The following is a 16,630-nucleotide window of genomic DNA, read 5'->3' as shown; positions in this document are numbered from 1 at the left end:
TGGTTTGGTTGCCAATGTCTGATTGGAGTATAAGAGCAAGTAATTAAGGGACCTGTGATGGTGTGTGGGAAGATGTCATATCACACTTGGTTCTTAATAACCCCTGAGAATCCTGGTTAGAACACAACTAGAATCTGAGCATGCATGTATTGTGCATGTTAAAGTATGCCATGTTAATTTACTTTCTATTTTTGGCCAAAGAATTCTTGTTGTGTTCTGTAAGCTAATACGGTGTCATGTTGTGTGCTCAGCTGTACTGACATGTGTGTCCTGAATGCTAGTGGTTTACTTTTCTTTAGACTTTATTATAAAAATGTATCATTTAGATGGGATGCATACATTCATGTCATTGTAATTAGTTTTTTGTTGTAAATGACATTAATAATTAGGTGATTTACATGTATATTCTCATTTCAAAACATGTATAACAAGGTTTGCTCTTCTTTGTGCCATTTAAGTATAAAGAAAAACAATGTAATGAAGTGTTGAAATAGGAGGGTGAAGCTTGAAACTGTCCCTTCCTTACATTCCTTTATGATACAATAGTGGCAGGATAGGTAAACACTAACAAATTAACTCTGCATGCACACTTATTGGGACAAGATTTCAATATTATAGTATCAATAATAAGAAGCAAAACTCAATATAAAAGCTTCTCTTAACTTAGTTTCAAAAGCAAAAAAAATATATATATTGAAATGAGCAAATAAAGTAGAATTGTTTAGATGTTGTTTCAATATAAAATGATACTGTTTTGTCAAGTGATGTCAGTCATTCAAGGCACATAACTGCTGTAGGATTAATGTAGTTGTGGTACAGGCTTCTCTCCCTTTTATTGCTCAAATAAGCATAAAAGGAACTATTGGGATTACCCATTGACCAGTTTTGTGTCATAAACATTAAGCTCTTTATCCCTTTTCATTTTTCATCAAATATTGATGAGACTTGCTCAAATTTCATGAACAAATAATCTGTTTACAATAGAGGCCACATTTTTGACTCAAATGGTGATGAAACTTTGTCAGAATGTTTGTTTAAACAATATCTAGGCCAAGTTCGAAACTGGTTCATGTGTGTTCAAGTCGGACGTCACCAGGTCAAAACCTGGTAACCACATTAGATAAAAACATTGTAACTAGATGAAAATCAATAAGGAAAAAACATTGTAACTAGATGAAAATCAATAAGGAAAAACATTGTAACTAGATGAAAATCAATAAGGATGTTTTTCTAAGATGAGTCCTAATCTAAATCTTGCGCACTCAAAAACTAGGTCACAATAAGGTCAAATATAAGCAAAAACTAGGTCACAATAAGGTCAAATATAAGCAAAAACTAGGTCACAATAAGGTCAAATATAAGCAAAAACTAGGTCACAATAAGGTCAAATATAAGCAAAAACTAGGTCACAATAAGGTCAAATATAAGCAAAAACTAGGTCACAATAAGGTCAAATATAAGCAAAAAACTTATTGCCACTCTAATGAAACATAGTCTTAGACAATATCTAGGCCAATGTTGCATCTGTGTCATATAAATTTAGATACTAGATGACTCTAAGGGCAACATTTATTACTCGAGCTGGGTGAAACTTGATTGAAATGTTTATCTTGACAATATCAATGCCAAGTTTTAATTTGGGTCAGTTGCATGCACAAATAGGTCACCTACTGTAATCTTTAAAATTACTTGTTGCCTCTTTAGAGGGCGTAGTTTTTACCCCGTCTTGATGAAACTTTGTCAAAATGATAATCTTGACAAGCCTTGTTTGAATCTGGGTCAAGTGGGATAAACAAGGTCATGTCTTCAACAATTTGTGTCAGGTGAAGTCAGGTGATTACTTAGGGACCACCATGTCCCTCTTGTTGATATCTTTAAGAATAAATATTATTATGCCCCCCTTCGAAAAAGAGGGGTTATATTGCTTTGCTCATGTCGGTCGGTCTGTCGGTCGGTCTGTCGGTCCGTCCACCAGGTGGTTGTCAGACGATAACTCAAGAACGCTTGGGCCTAGGATCATGAAACTTCATAGGTACATTGATCATGACTTGCAGATGACCCCTATTGATTTTGAGGTCACTAGGTCAAAGGTCAAGGTCACGGTGACCCAAATAGTAAAATGGTTTTTGAATGATAACTCAAGAACGCATACGCCTAGGATCATGAAACTTCATGGGTAGATTGATCATGACTCGCAGATGAATCCTATTGATTTTGAGGTCACTAGGTCAAGGTCACGGTTACCCGAAAGAGTAAAATGGTTTCCGGATGATAACTCAAGAATGCATACGCCTAGGATCATGAAACTTCATGGGTAGATTGATCATGACTCGCAGATGACCCCTACGGATTTTGAGGTCACTAGGTCAAAGGTCAAGGTCACGGTGACCCGAAATAGTAAAATGGTTTTAGGATGATAACTCAAGAACGCATATGCCTAGGATCATGAAACTTCACAGGTAGATTGATCATGACTCGCAGATTACCCCTATTGATTTTGAGGTCACTAGGTCAAAGGTCAAGGTCACAGTGACAAAAAACGTATTCACACAATGGCTGCCACTACAACGGACAGCCCATATGGGGGGCATGCATGTTTTACAAACAGCCCTTGTAAATGATTGAAATATGTATTCTTATTTCAGATTGGAAAGATTCAGGAGCTGCAAGGCAGACTGCAGCAGTATGAGATGATATTTCAACAGCTACATGTGGAGAACATTGTGATGCGAGAGAAGTTACACCAGATGGGTGTGAATGTGCTAGATCTGACAAAAGGAGCGTGTAACGGGGGCTTCAGTCTGCTGCGGTCCCCATCTGGCTCCCCGCCCCAGCGCTCCCCCACGGAGGTCCCCACCCCACACCTGCACCCTGGCTACCTGCACCTGCTGCGTGCTGGTATCCTGCCCCTGTACTCCGGGGTGCCACCAGCTGACAGGTTCATTAAAAAGGAGCATGATGGTACTTGAATAGTGACTTGTACACACATTGGTTCTGTATTCAGTAACTGTTTGTACAGTATGAGTTGTTAGAGAAACCGTATGCTGTTAAGACTTTTATCACTGGCGTGGAATTACACTAGGATATTCTAATTGGAAATTCATCTACTGGTGTTACGTTTTAGCTAGTTTACTGTTTGTTTCTTATAATTTTAACTTATGACTGTGATTTTTATCATGCACAAGTTTTTTTTCTAGAACTGTGTTGCCAATTTAAATTGTTACAATTGTTGAGGATGTAGAATAAATTACTTTATGTAAAGAGTAATGTATGCCAGACATTGGGATTTTTAGTTGCTGTAAACTGTGCTTTCTTATATGAGGCATACCGTGCATCAGTATGACTATGACTGTGTGTCACAGCTGGATTTGATCATGAAAACAATGTGATGCCATATTAATGTTACCTATTAATTACGGATACTTGCAATTTCCTGTGTATTTTACTCGGGAACAAACAAGAAAATTTGTGTGGTACTTCTGATGTACTTAAGATTGCTTGGGAATTCATGGTTGAAGAAGTCGAGGGTTTATTGTATGGCTGGAAATGTAAAGCTGTTGTTTTTTTCCTTGCGCGCTGTTATATACATAGTGTGTATCAATAATACATTCTTGTGTGTCAGTTGTGAATTGCTTTAGGTGTTGATTTTGAGTACGATATCTATGAATGTTTAGATGGAAATGTTATTGAACTTGCGGAAATGTTATTGAACTTGCTGATCATTTAGTAAAAGTTGTGCCTCTATTGACATTTTGCTCTACTTGACATTTTAAATGTCCCGTATCGAACCCCATACAAATTACATTTGGGTATGAGTTGGTGAGATATGGTAAAATATTATTTATTGAGTTATGAAATCACACATTTACAGTCATAGTAGTAAGCAAGCAAGTCTGAATTCTTATATCATTTCTTGAGACTTAGAATGGTCACAAGCTCGCCTATATGAAATCTCGAACATAAGCAAGCCTGGTACAACATTCTTTGTGAGAGCTTGGAACAACATTGACCAGTGTGTGAGAGCTTGGAACAACATTGACCAGTGTGTGAGAGTTTGGTACAACATTGACCAGTGTGTGAGAGCATGGTACAACATTGAACAGTGTGTGAGAGCTTGGTACAAAATTGACCAGTGTGTGAAAGCCTGGTACAACATTTACCAGTGTGTGAAAGCTTGGTACAACATTGACCAGTGTGTGAGAGCTTGGTACAACATTGACCAGTGTGTGAGAGCTTGGTTTAACATTGACCAGTGTGTGAGAGCCTGGTACAACATTGACCAGTGTGTGAGAGCTTGGCACAACATTGACCAGTGTGTGAGAGCTTGGTACAACATTGACCAGTGTATAGAAATACAGACAGGAAAGAAAATTCATCAAAACTTCATTAGAAAGCAAAATGTTTCAGAAATATGGTATTACACAATATTGGGACAAATAAAAAACACACATTTTTTTCACAGATTTTTGTCAAGTATTTTGTCAACTTTTTGTGTGAAGGATTATTATTGATTTTTTATTTTAGCTCACCTGATTGCTCAGGTGAGCTTTTGTGACCGGTCTTTGTCCGTCGTATGTCCGTCCGTCCGTCCGTTAACATTTGCTAGTAAACACTAGAGGCCACATTTCTTGTCCTATCTTCATGAAACTTGGTCAGAAGCTTTGTCCCAATGAAATCTCGGCCGAGTTCGAAACTGGGTTGTGCCGGGTCAAAAACTAGGTCACTAGGTAAAAAAAAGAAAAACCTTGTAAACACTGTAGAAGTCACATTTCATGCCCAATCTTCATGTAACTTTGTCAAAATGTTTGTCTTAATGCTATCTTGGTTGAGTTCAAAAGTGGTTCCGATCCGTTGAAAAATATGGCCGCCAGTGGGCGGGGCAGTTTTCCTTATTTGGCTATAGAGAAACCTTGTAAACACTCTAGAAGTCACAATTTTTGCCCAATCATCATGAAAGTTGGTTAAAACATTGGTTCAATTGATGTCTCGGACAAGTTCGAAAATGGTCGAGATCGGTGAAAAAACATGGCCGCCAGTGGTCAGGGCATTTTTCTCTATATGTATATAGTGGCAGTTTTCCCTATTTGGCAATAGAGAAACCTTGTAAACACTCTAGAAGTCACAATTTTTACCCAATCATCATGAAAGTTGGTCCAAACATTGGTTTTATTGATTTCTCGGAAGAGTTTGAAAATGTTCGGGATCGGTGAAAAAACATGGCCGCCAGTGGGCGGTGCATTTTCTCTATATGTATATACTGAAAACAAGTGAACACAGTAGAAGTCACATTTTTGGCCCAATTTTCATGAAGTTTGCTCAGAACATTTGTTTCCTTGATATGAGAGTTGAGTTAAAAAATGGTTCCGGTCAGTTGAATAACATGGCTGCTGGTGGGGGGGAAATTTTCTCATTATCCCCTCCCCCCCCCCTCCCCTTTCGAAGAAGAGGGGGTATATTGTTTTGCTCATGTCAGTCTGTCCGTCAACCAGATGGTTTCCGGAAGATATATCAATAGCGCTTATGCCAAGGATCATGAAACTTCATAGGTACATTGATCATGACTCGCAGATGACCCCTATTGATTTTCAGGTCACTAGGTCATAGGTCAAGGTCACGATGACCCGAAATAGTAAAATGGTTTCCGGATGATAACTCAAGAACCCTTAGGCCTAGGATCATGAAACTTCATAGGTACATTGATCATAACTCGTAGATGACCCCTATTGATTTTCAGGTCACAAGGTCAAAGGTCAAGGTCATGATGACCCAAAATAGTAAAATGGTTTCCGGATAATAACTCAAGAACGCTTATGCCTAGGATCATGAAACTTCATAGGTACATTGATCATGACTCGAAAATGACCCCTATTGATTTTCAGGTCACTAGGTCAAAGGTCAAGGTCATGGTGACCTGAAATAGTAAAATGGTTTCTGGATGATAACTCAAGAACGCTTATGCCTATGTTCATGAAACTTCATAGGTATATTGATCATGACTCGCAGATGACCCCTATTGATTATCAGGTCACTTTGTCAAAGGTCAAGGTCACAGTGCCAAAAAACGTATTCACACAATGGCTGTCAAGGTCACGGTGACTCAACTTAGAAAAATGGTTTCCGGATGATAACTCAATAATGCTTACGCCTTTGATCATGAAACTTCATAGGTACAATAATCATGACTCGCAGATGAAATAATGATGAAACTTTACCAGGATGTTTGTCTGGACAATATCTAGGTCAAGTTTGAATTTGGTAAAGATTGAATGAACCAACTCCTCTCAGGTGAGCGAACTAGGGCCATCTTGGCCCTCTTGTTTACAGAACTTCATGAAAGTTCACAAACTGACTATTGTTATTTGGCATAGGTAATGTCTAAACATGTGCAATGTTGTCTCCTTTTGATTGGAGGCTTTCAAACATTTAACAGGCTGTCAAGCGGTCATACTTTTTCCTACTTTTTCCTACTATTTCCTACTTTTTCATCAGGATCCTACTTTTTCCTATTTTTTTACCAAATCTTCCTACTATTCCTACTTTTTCATTTTCAATGGAGATTTTTTTTTTTAAAGAGTTTATTTAGTAAACTTGCAGGATGAATGAATCTATGGCATGACTGTATCCCTGTTAATGTGCATTCATCTAGATGAGACCTGACAACCCATGCTGACTGTCTGCTAGCACCTCTTCAGGAGCATAAATATTTATTTCTTATGTAACTTTTAAAATTATTGACAAGTTTTTTTTGAAGTAACAATAGTGCCTTGTTTACTTCCTTAGCATTTGTACACTGCAGACTGCACTACCTTACACAGTTCCCAGTGATGCAAGAGCTGAGGGAACCCATTGTTTATTCCAGTTTTATTTTGTTTCCATTGACAATAATTTGACCAAACCTTATGCATGTTTACATGATATTGCTGTTTGGAATGTAGAGATATAGAGATACATGTATTGTATGAGTGGTTATGTAATATGGAATTTATTACACAAGTTATTGGAAAAAAGATAAAACTGATGCTTTGCCGAGTTTTCATCATTTACAAATATAATGTAATAAATTCTGTATTACACGACAACGGATATGATGTTCTATTGATATCATAGGTACATCATGTTTAGTAATTAAAGATAAATGCACAGAGCCTAAATGCCCTGATACATTTTTATGCTCCCGGTAGGGTGGCATATTGCAGTTGTACTGTCAGTCCGTTTGTCTGTCTGTCTGTGTGTGTGTGTCCGTCCGAAAACTTTAATATGAGCCATAACTTTTGCAATATTGAAGATAGCAACTTGATATTTGGCATGCATGTGTATCTCATGAAGCTGCACATTTTGAGTGGTGAAAGGTGAAGGTCATCCTTCAAGGTCAAAAGTTAAAAAATACAATCCAAGAGAAGTAATAAGCTTTAAAAGGGAGATAATTTCTAAACCTGCCAAATGATATATTGAAATTTTATTTCAAAGCTGGGCAATAGTGGGCATTGTGTTTCGGACAAACACAATTCTTGTCTAATGATGCCATAGCTAGTGAGGTAACTTCAAGGTGTTAAAGCGAAGTATTAAAATTATTAAACGGCATTATTACACTCCCGCAAAGTCATCAATAATGTAAAAGCCATTATTTGAAACTGGAATAAACAATGAAGTGCAACTGTTTCATTGCCCAATCAATGCTGTCATAAAAGATGTCAGGTGATAAGGTCCTATCTCCAGTTGCATAATCTGCTCTGCAATGACCAGTCATTTTGAATGTAACTTAAGTCATTATAACTGCACCCTATTGTCAATTTAAAGGTTTCACAATGTAGCTGTAGCAGAACATTTACACTGCTTTATATACTAGTATTAATCTTGTACAACAAGTTGGTGTATCACTAAATAAATTTGGTCTTCTGTTTAAGGATATAACATGCACAATATAATTACCATTTTTATATCGATACACAGAAGACCTCTAACCACTTATTTGATGATACACCAAAATGAACAGCATCTAATTACATGTATACTTCTTTATCAGGGTAGCTTTGCTTGAAACTTAATTATCATAGATACACTATAAGTGCTTAAATTCCTAGTGGGAAAACAAAGTTTAACCCTTCATGGATGGAGAAGTTGGACAACAGTGGAAAAACACTGGGATCATGGTGCAAGAGAGATACCGGCAATGAGTTTGCAAGATATTGTACTGTCAGAATGAAGTCCATCTTGTAGTAATTCTGGTGCTAATCAACTTATAAGTCATGCAGATGGATAAAAACACAAGGAAAACATGAAATACATGCATGATAATTCACAAAAGCGTTTGTTTGGAAGTGCCCAAAAGCCAAGCAGCTCTCAGGGTTGTGGGGATAAATCTATCTGTATGCAAGTACATCCATCACACAAGGAACAGGTACAAAAGGCTGAAATCTTCTGGGCCCTTAAGGTAGCTTCAAGTGGGTATCCATACAGAACATGTGATGGCACTCCTGCTCTGTTTCAAGCTATGCTTTCTGGACCTGTGTCTAAAAAATAAGTATTATGTATTCCTACTTTTGAGGGAAAAGTTCCTACTTTTTCCTACTTTTTTCCTACTTTTCTTGCAAAAGTAGTTCCTATTTTTTCCTACTTTTTGAAAAAAGGTCACTTGACAGCCTGATTTAAGGATTATTGCTGATATTCTTCTAGCCTAATGCCGCATCAATAAATAATAGTTTGAATGACATTTATGTGATTCTTATAAAGACTGCTATGCATGTCAAATGTTCAATCTCTATGGTTACATTCAAAATTGGATTAAGGTGTGCAAGTTTCAAGTATGATGTGTAAGTCGGACAAACATGGAATGTTTTATGTGTTTCTCTTGATAAGTCATTGCTTATGTGTTAAATAGTTGGACAATGGTTGACTTACAAAATGGCAGAGAAATGGCAGGAATTCATTTGTTCAAGAAAGGTTTTTCGGAACTATGTAACAGTGTTCAAAATATCAGAACACTTTTATGGATAAGGGTAAACTACCAAAAACTGTTTTACATTTCTGACAGATGTGTTCTTTATTTGGATTTCGAAATTGTATAGAAGCATTTTACCTAAATTACCTCAGATGGTTGGTTGTTGATGAAAATACGGTAATATGTATTTGTTTACTCTAGCTTGACATTTTAAGTTTTATATATATATATATATATATATATGTTTATATATATGAACATTAATATTTGTAAATTTCCTATGAATTTCACCCGGTTTTAAAGAAACTTGTGTCATATTGTTAGATTGTTTGACTAATAGGGCATACCAGTCTGCTGCATGTAGCTTCATGTGTTTTGTATTGCAGCATCTGTGAATTTCAGGAGTTTGTAGGTTAAATCATTTAAACATTGAAATCATGCATATTTGTTTCTGTTGACTTGCGTACAGATGGCAGGTCCTTCTCTCTCTGTAGATTTACAAACACTCCTGAAGTGTTACTTGTGTACATTTGTGGCCAGTATCACATCAATGTTGTCGTACTCATGTTCACTTTGTTAAAAATGTCAGTCGAATTTCTTTTTGATTTCCTATTCTTTAAAAAACTCACACTTGCATCGTAATAACGCTGAAATATGTTAAAAAATGAATTGAATTTTAGCTTACTTTTCGCTACAGGATAGTTTATTCAGTCCTACCCCTTATGTTGATGTTAGTAGTTCTAACTAATTAATACAAATTTAATTGTATTATTTATATGATAAATATTAATGGTTATGTATAATTTGTAACATTAAATAAATGATGTTATTATAAACAGGATGTGTATAGATAACTTTATGTATTGCATATGCAGGCAACTCTCGTTGGCTTCAAGTTTCCTCCAAAGACCACTTGTTATAGCTGTTTACTGGTATACAGGTCTGTTGTTTGGCTCAATTTCACAAAGGTTGAATTTTCTGATGAGTCAAAATGTATTCTCAATGACTGTCACAATTATAACATCTTTTTTTGTTTGGCTCTTATGCGTTTCAAGTCACATAAAGGTTAAGTTTGAAGTTCTCAAGTTGTCTTATTAGTCCTTGCAACATCAAGACATCTGTAGTGGACTGTAGTCTACTTAAAACTAAGCATGTATTCACGTAGACTACTTGAAAAACAGGATTTATTATATGCTTTTCAGTGTTTTATAGAGAAATATCAGTGAAATAAGAGTGATATTTCCACTGTTTCAAACAGTGAAAATTTTTGATTCTGTGGAATGTTGATTTTAATTCACTTGTGATCATCACTCGAGAAATAAAATCGATTTATCACCGAATCCAACAAATATCCTCTCTGTATTTCATATAGGCTTAATTGAAATAATTAATTTCAATAAATTTAATAACGATATCTAGCATAGTAAATGCTGCTTATCTAAACGTGTATATTGCCATTTGATGACTAGCTGTGGGTCTGTTGTGTAGAAAGAGCTGGGCTGTACAAACAGGGCTGGTTATCATCTACATTATAAGCACTGCCGTGGAGTCCATGCACAATTGTTCCCATTTCTCAATTCAGCTGTTCTATTACAGTATAAATGATGCACAAACTCATGCTACCAGAGATAAAAAAAATGTATTTATCTCATTCTGTAATACTTCAATAGTGCTTCAGGCTTCAGTCATTTGCATTCAATGGTTTCATTGCATTATCTCCACATATTTGTCAGTTAGGCAGTTTCCTGAAGTCATTTTCATGTTGTAACCGACCCCGCCTCAACACTTGTATAGTAGATTTGGTTTGCATTATATCTGCTTGGTTAAACCGGCACTTAACATGGAAATGAATTACCTTCAGATTAGTGAGTATCTCTATTTGCTTGGCATAACATGTGAGAAATTTGGTCATACCAAACAAATACATTGTATGAAATGTCTATTGCGGTAATTAAGTTTGAAATTAATGTCATCCCTGTAAAACATTTCTATCTTTGCAACTGAAGCAGTTTATATTAAGGGCAATACTTTGGGTGAGGGACAACTGCCTGCTCTGAGAACGCTCCACCATGAGCAAGGTGGGATTGGGCCCCACATCACAGACGCAGTATTCCATGACAAATCAGGAACCATGAACTTATAGTCTTCCATAGCAATCAGTTGGCAGCAAGCATCCTTCAGCCACACTCTTTCATCGTTACAGGCTTACCATACAATCATTGCTGTAGGCTTCATACCACATAGAGCATCTCCTCACTTGGTGGCAAACACTGAATTACTAAGTATGGGAAAATAAGTTGAACTGTTCATCTGCTAAACTTGGAATTATAATTTCAGTAAAAAATATAATTTATTTATTGATGAGCTAATAAATTGGAATGAGGTCAGATGTTCACTTTCAATTATGTAGTCAGGTTACATGTTTTAAATTGAGCGATTTTAGGGTTTATTTTGAATACCATTTTACTCACTTTTTAAATTGTGTTTGTACGTTTTAAAAATGGTCCAAGTATCATTTGTGATTGCACATTAGTGTTTTTATGAAGAATTATATTTTTCTTGAGTTGTTGTATTGAAGCTGTAGTGCTTTATAATTGCCAGTATTTTAAAATTATGTTCAAACTTTGTGTTGTACTATTAGTACCTGTTCTATAATGAACTTACATTATTTCTGATACAAAATATGACACTGTACATGCACTGTACATGCAGTTTACCATTGTGTTCTCATAGCTTTTATGAAAAAAACTTGCATTCTCATTAAGGTCACTGTAACCTGTTTTTAAGAGTCTTTATAAGGTAGGTTTTATATAGGAACAAGGAAGCATATTTGTACATTAATGTAAATTAGGCAATTAATTCATATAATGCTGCTAGTATTACTAGTGTTGGCATCAGTCAGTCCTTAATACATTAATACAGCTACATTTTAGCTGTGGTTTGGGAATACTAGGCTTAGTGCATGTGGGTTCAGTCTCCTTCCAGATAAGCCTGTGTAGTCTGCACAGGCCAATCAGGGACGAAACTTTCTGCTGTTATGGATTTCTTTCATTTAAAGGAAGTCTCTTTTAAATGAAAATCCAGTTAAGGTGGAAAGTGTCTAACCTGATCAGTCTGTGCAGACTCTACACACATGCATTAATCCTAGTTTTCTCAGAATGCCATTAATTTGATGGCCTATAATTTGTTCTTTGACGAGTTGTAATAAGTTGTAGGACAATTGGTGCGCAATATGCATCCATTACATTTCCTGCCGTTTACATTCTAAATGGAGAAGCATGTCTCAGTATCGCAGTGAAAGAATGTCATGGTAGAAAACTATCAAAAGGTTATACTCTTATAACATCACATATGGTTTAATGTACCTGAGTTTGTATCCGTTTTTAAAGCTTGAGCACTTTGCAGAAGGATTGAATGTTGTAATGAGGGCTGACTGCTTTGTTGTACAGGTATCTTCGATACTTTGTTGTATTAGAATATTGTTTTTGAAGACACTTGATGCTTTTTGTGGAGGCAAAACATGGAACCATTTTGGTAAACAGAAACCAGTAGAACTGGTTTACAGTTGTATAAACTAGCATTTGATTGTTTGCTTTACTAACGGTACTCTTACCTGTATTGTAAAACAGATAGGAACATTTGACTGTTTGCTTTACTAACGGTACTCTTACCTGTATTGTAAAACAGATAGGGAAATATGCCGACAATATTAAAGCATCATTGTCATTCAAAATGTTAACTGCTTTTCATATGTTAATTAGTAGGTATTTTTTATTTTCCGGTGAGTCTATGTTATCAGAACATGCGTGAAACTTCATCTTTGTTTTCTTAAATAAAATCTCATAAGCTTATTGTGTGTGTATGTTATACATGATATATTGCATTCATATTACATGTAGGACTCTAGGTAAATTGAGAGATTACATGCAGAACAGAATATATCCTAGAATGTGATGTGTTGAGCACATGTTCATCCCTGGAATAGCAGCTTGACAGGCATCCAGGTGTTGGTATGTTCATCCCTGGAATAGCAGCTTGACAGGCATCCAGGTGTTGGTATGTTCATCCCTGGAATAGCAGCTTGACAGGCATCCAGGTGTTGGTATGTTTACTACAACTTCTAAAATGACAAATCAAATGTCAGAAAAAGACAATACTCTTAATGATTGTGTTTCACTTAATACTTTTACAAAATCTCTCAAGAAGTTCATAAGAAATTAGCGCAGTTGAAATCAATAGCTTAAAACCACGGCAAGGAGTTTAAGACACAGACCACTTAAAATCAAGGCTAAACAATTTGTGATCAAGCTCGATTGCGGAAAGCTGAGTATAGCAGTCACAAGTTTTAAGCGTGTTTGCTTGCATACAAACTTGTTAGACTGTAAATATGTCATTTATTGTGCAATTTAAAAAACTCAACCACAAATGACCACCATAAGGCTTTGTCATGTCCTATGTAACAAGTGTCCATCTACCTCAAAGTTTAAGGTCACTCTTAAAGATCATAGACTGTAACTTCACTGGTCATCATTATTTATCGAAAATGTTTACCATGTTTAGAGTATTTGTCCTTTGTAACATATGTCTCCCTACTTCAAAGTTCAAGGTCACACAAAGGTCAAAGGTTTTCATTTGGCTATCAAGCAACTTGTCCACCAAACTGTTGCTTCATCATTCATCCTGCAATTTTAAAATAATTTGTCCAACGATGTAAATCATGTGGAGAATTTGTGTCACTGATTGGTCAAGGTCATCTTAAATGCCAAAGGCCAATCATGTACAAGGTTCAGTCTGTTAAATAAGTACAAGCATTATTGACCATTGGCTATCAGATAGGCATCTAGCCCCTTGTAAAGTCAGTACTGTGGCAAAATTCTCTTATTGCTCAAAATTTAATTACCACTGTTCCATATTCTTTTTTTATGCCCCCCTTCGAAGAAGAGGGGGTATATTGTTTTAACCATGTCGGTCCGTCCGTCCACCACATGGTTTCCGGATGATAACTCAAGAACACTTAGGCCTAGGATCATTAAACTTCATAGGTACATTGATCATGACTGGCAGATGACCCGTATTGATTTTCAGGTCACAAGGTCACAGTGACTCGAAATAGTAAATGGTTTCCGGATGATAACTCAAGAATGCTTAGGCCTAGGATCATGAAACTTCATAGGTACATTGATCATGACTTGCAGATGACCCCTATTGATTTTCAGGTCACTAGGTCAAAGGTCAAGGTCATGGTGACTACACAGAAAAATGGTTTCGGGATGATAACTCAAGAACACTTACGCATAGGATCATGAAACTTCATAGGTACATTGATCATGACTCGCAGATGACCCCTATTGCTTTTCAGAACACTAGGTCAAAGGTCAAGGTGACTCGAACCAGTAAAATGGTTTCCGGATGATAAATCAAGAACCCTTACGCCAAGGATCATGTAACTTCATAGGTACATTGATCATGACCCCTATTGATTTTCAGGTCACTAGGTCAAAGGTCAAGGTCACAGTGACTTGAACCAGTAAAATGGTTTCCGGATGATGACTCAAGAACGCTTACGCCTTGGATCATGAAACTTCATAGGTACATTGATCATGACTTGTAGATGACCCCTATTGATTTTCAGGTCACTAGGTCAAAGGTCAAGGTGACTCTAACCAGTAAAATGGTTTCCGGATGATAACTCAAAAAGGCTTACGCCTAGGATCATGAAACTTCATAGGTACATTGATCATGACTCGCAGATGACCCCTATTGATTTTCAGGTCACTAGGTCAAAGGTCAAGGTCACAATGACAAAAAATGTATTCACACAATGGCTGCCACTACAACTGACAGCCCATATGGGGGGCATGCATGTTTTACAAACAGCCCTTGTTTAATCAATGTCAGATGATGAAGTACATGAAACAGATCAACACCTTAACTTTCATTGACTAGACCTGTCACTATGGTGCCTGGAATACTCCCTGCATGTCACTTTTTCAGAGAGTATACGCAGTTCAGTTTTAGGAACTGGTTTCCCAACAATGCAAACTTCAGACATATGGAGTTTTGCCACTTTATCCCATATTATAGGTGAGACCTCATAGTAGAGACATGCCGTGGACTAAAGTTCAGCATGAAAATTACAAGGGCAATAACTTAATAAAAATTTAAGCATGAATCATAGCTCTTGTGAACAGCACTTCCCATCATTGAGATCTACGTATGAATTGTAAAATTGATACCTTGTATAGTTTGCAAGATATTCCCCATTCACAATTTAAATGTAATTTGTAACAAGAGCTTGTCGCAGTAGTGCCAAATCCCCGCCGAAATGTGTTTGCTTGTATGACAACATTTGTTTTAGAGAGTAGAATAATATTTGTAAAAACAAATAAAGGGAGATGATTCATTATGCTCCGGACAAAAATTAATTTTGAAATTAAATAAAGGGATATAATTTAAACACTAAGGTAGATAGAGTTATGGTTCTTAGTCACTGCACTTCTCCTTCTTGCCATCTGTTCAAGTTTCAAGTAAATCATTTCAGTAGATTTAGAGTTATGTGCCGGACAAAAATTTACTTTAAAATTATATAAAACGGGAGATAATTCAAAAACTAAGGTAGATAGAGTTATGGTTCTTGGTCACTGCACTTTTCCTAGTTGCCATCTGTTTATATTCTAAGTTTAAAGTTAATCCATTGAATAGATTTGGAGTTATGCTCCGGACAAAGTTTCAGCCGGACGGACAGGACCAATTACTTTATCCCCTCTGATTTTTTTTTTCGGCGGGGATAATTAAAAGCAAGCTCTCCAAACACTGAAGCAAGAGTTATGATTCATGTGCACTGCACATCCTATCAACGAGATCTACCTACCTATCAAATGTTGAGATCATACCTCTTAATATTACCAAACTATGTATCAAACAACATTGAAATTGAGCAAGACATGTTTCCATAGGTAGAAGGTGCCCCCATTTTCATCTTAGAACTCCACTAATTTGTTTTTATGACCAAATTTACTTTTGACGCCTAACTGTGACCTTGACCTTTGAGGAAAGGAGAGGGTGATACACGTCACACACTATTTAGATGATCATTTGTGGTAAGTTATTTTATAGATGAATGATAAATTACATAGTGACAATCCTGACCAGCGTTTTTAAGGCCAAAGTTGAACTTTGGCATCTAAGTTTTACCTTGACCTTTGAGGTTGAGAGATGGGTACACATCACACATCATCTTATAATGGTTTGCATTTGTGCCAGGTTATTTTTACATCCATGAATATATGACTTGACCTCTACATGTAACCTTAACCTTTGAGGTAGAAGACAGGTATAACACGTGACAATTCATGTTATGGTGGTTTTCGTTTGTGCAGTTATACATGGCAAAGTTATGGCTGAGACAAGAAACATGTATAGATTGCATACAAATAAATGAGGGGCAATAAATCAAAACGTGGAAGCAAGAAATAGTTCTTGTGTAATTCACATTCCCATAATGAGATCTAGCTATCTATTAAGTTTCAAGTTTATACCTCTATACTTTTTAGATATGCTTCTGACAAAATTTAAGTACAAAAATTAACAAAGGGCAATAGAGTTATGGTTCTTGTTCTACTAACTAATACAAGTGGCAATTTCACAAATGAAAATGGTAAGCTGTAGTTGTAAAGAAAAAATACTGTTGTA

The 16,630-nt window shown here is 36.3% G+C and overlaps 1 protein-coding gene across 1 annotated transcript in view; it reads left to right on the top strand.

Annotated features, from left to right (window-relative positions):
- Nucleotides 1-4,859, top strand: part of LOC127832132 (ski oncogene-like) — an 81,399-nt gene extending 76,540 nt beyond the window's left edge. The window contains 1 exon segment of the mRNA XM_052357370.1: nt 2,646-4,859. Within this exon segment, the coding sequence (XP_052213330.1) occupies nt 2,646-2,969 (324 nt within the window). The 3' untranslated portion in view covers nt 2,970-4,859.
- Nucleotides 4,860-16,630: the final 11,771 nt, after the last annotated feature.

Source organism: Dreissena polymorpha, chromosome 5 (genome assembly GCF_020536995.1).
Source record: "Dreissena polymorpha isolate Duluth1 chromosome 5, UMN_Dpol_1.0, whole genome shotgun sequence".
NCBI lineage: Eukaryota > Metazoa > Mollusca > Bivalvia > Myida > Dreissenidae > Dreissena > Dreissena polymorpha.
This window is presented reverse-complemented; position numbering and strand designations above follow the sequence as displayed.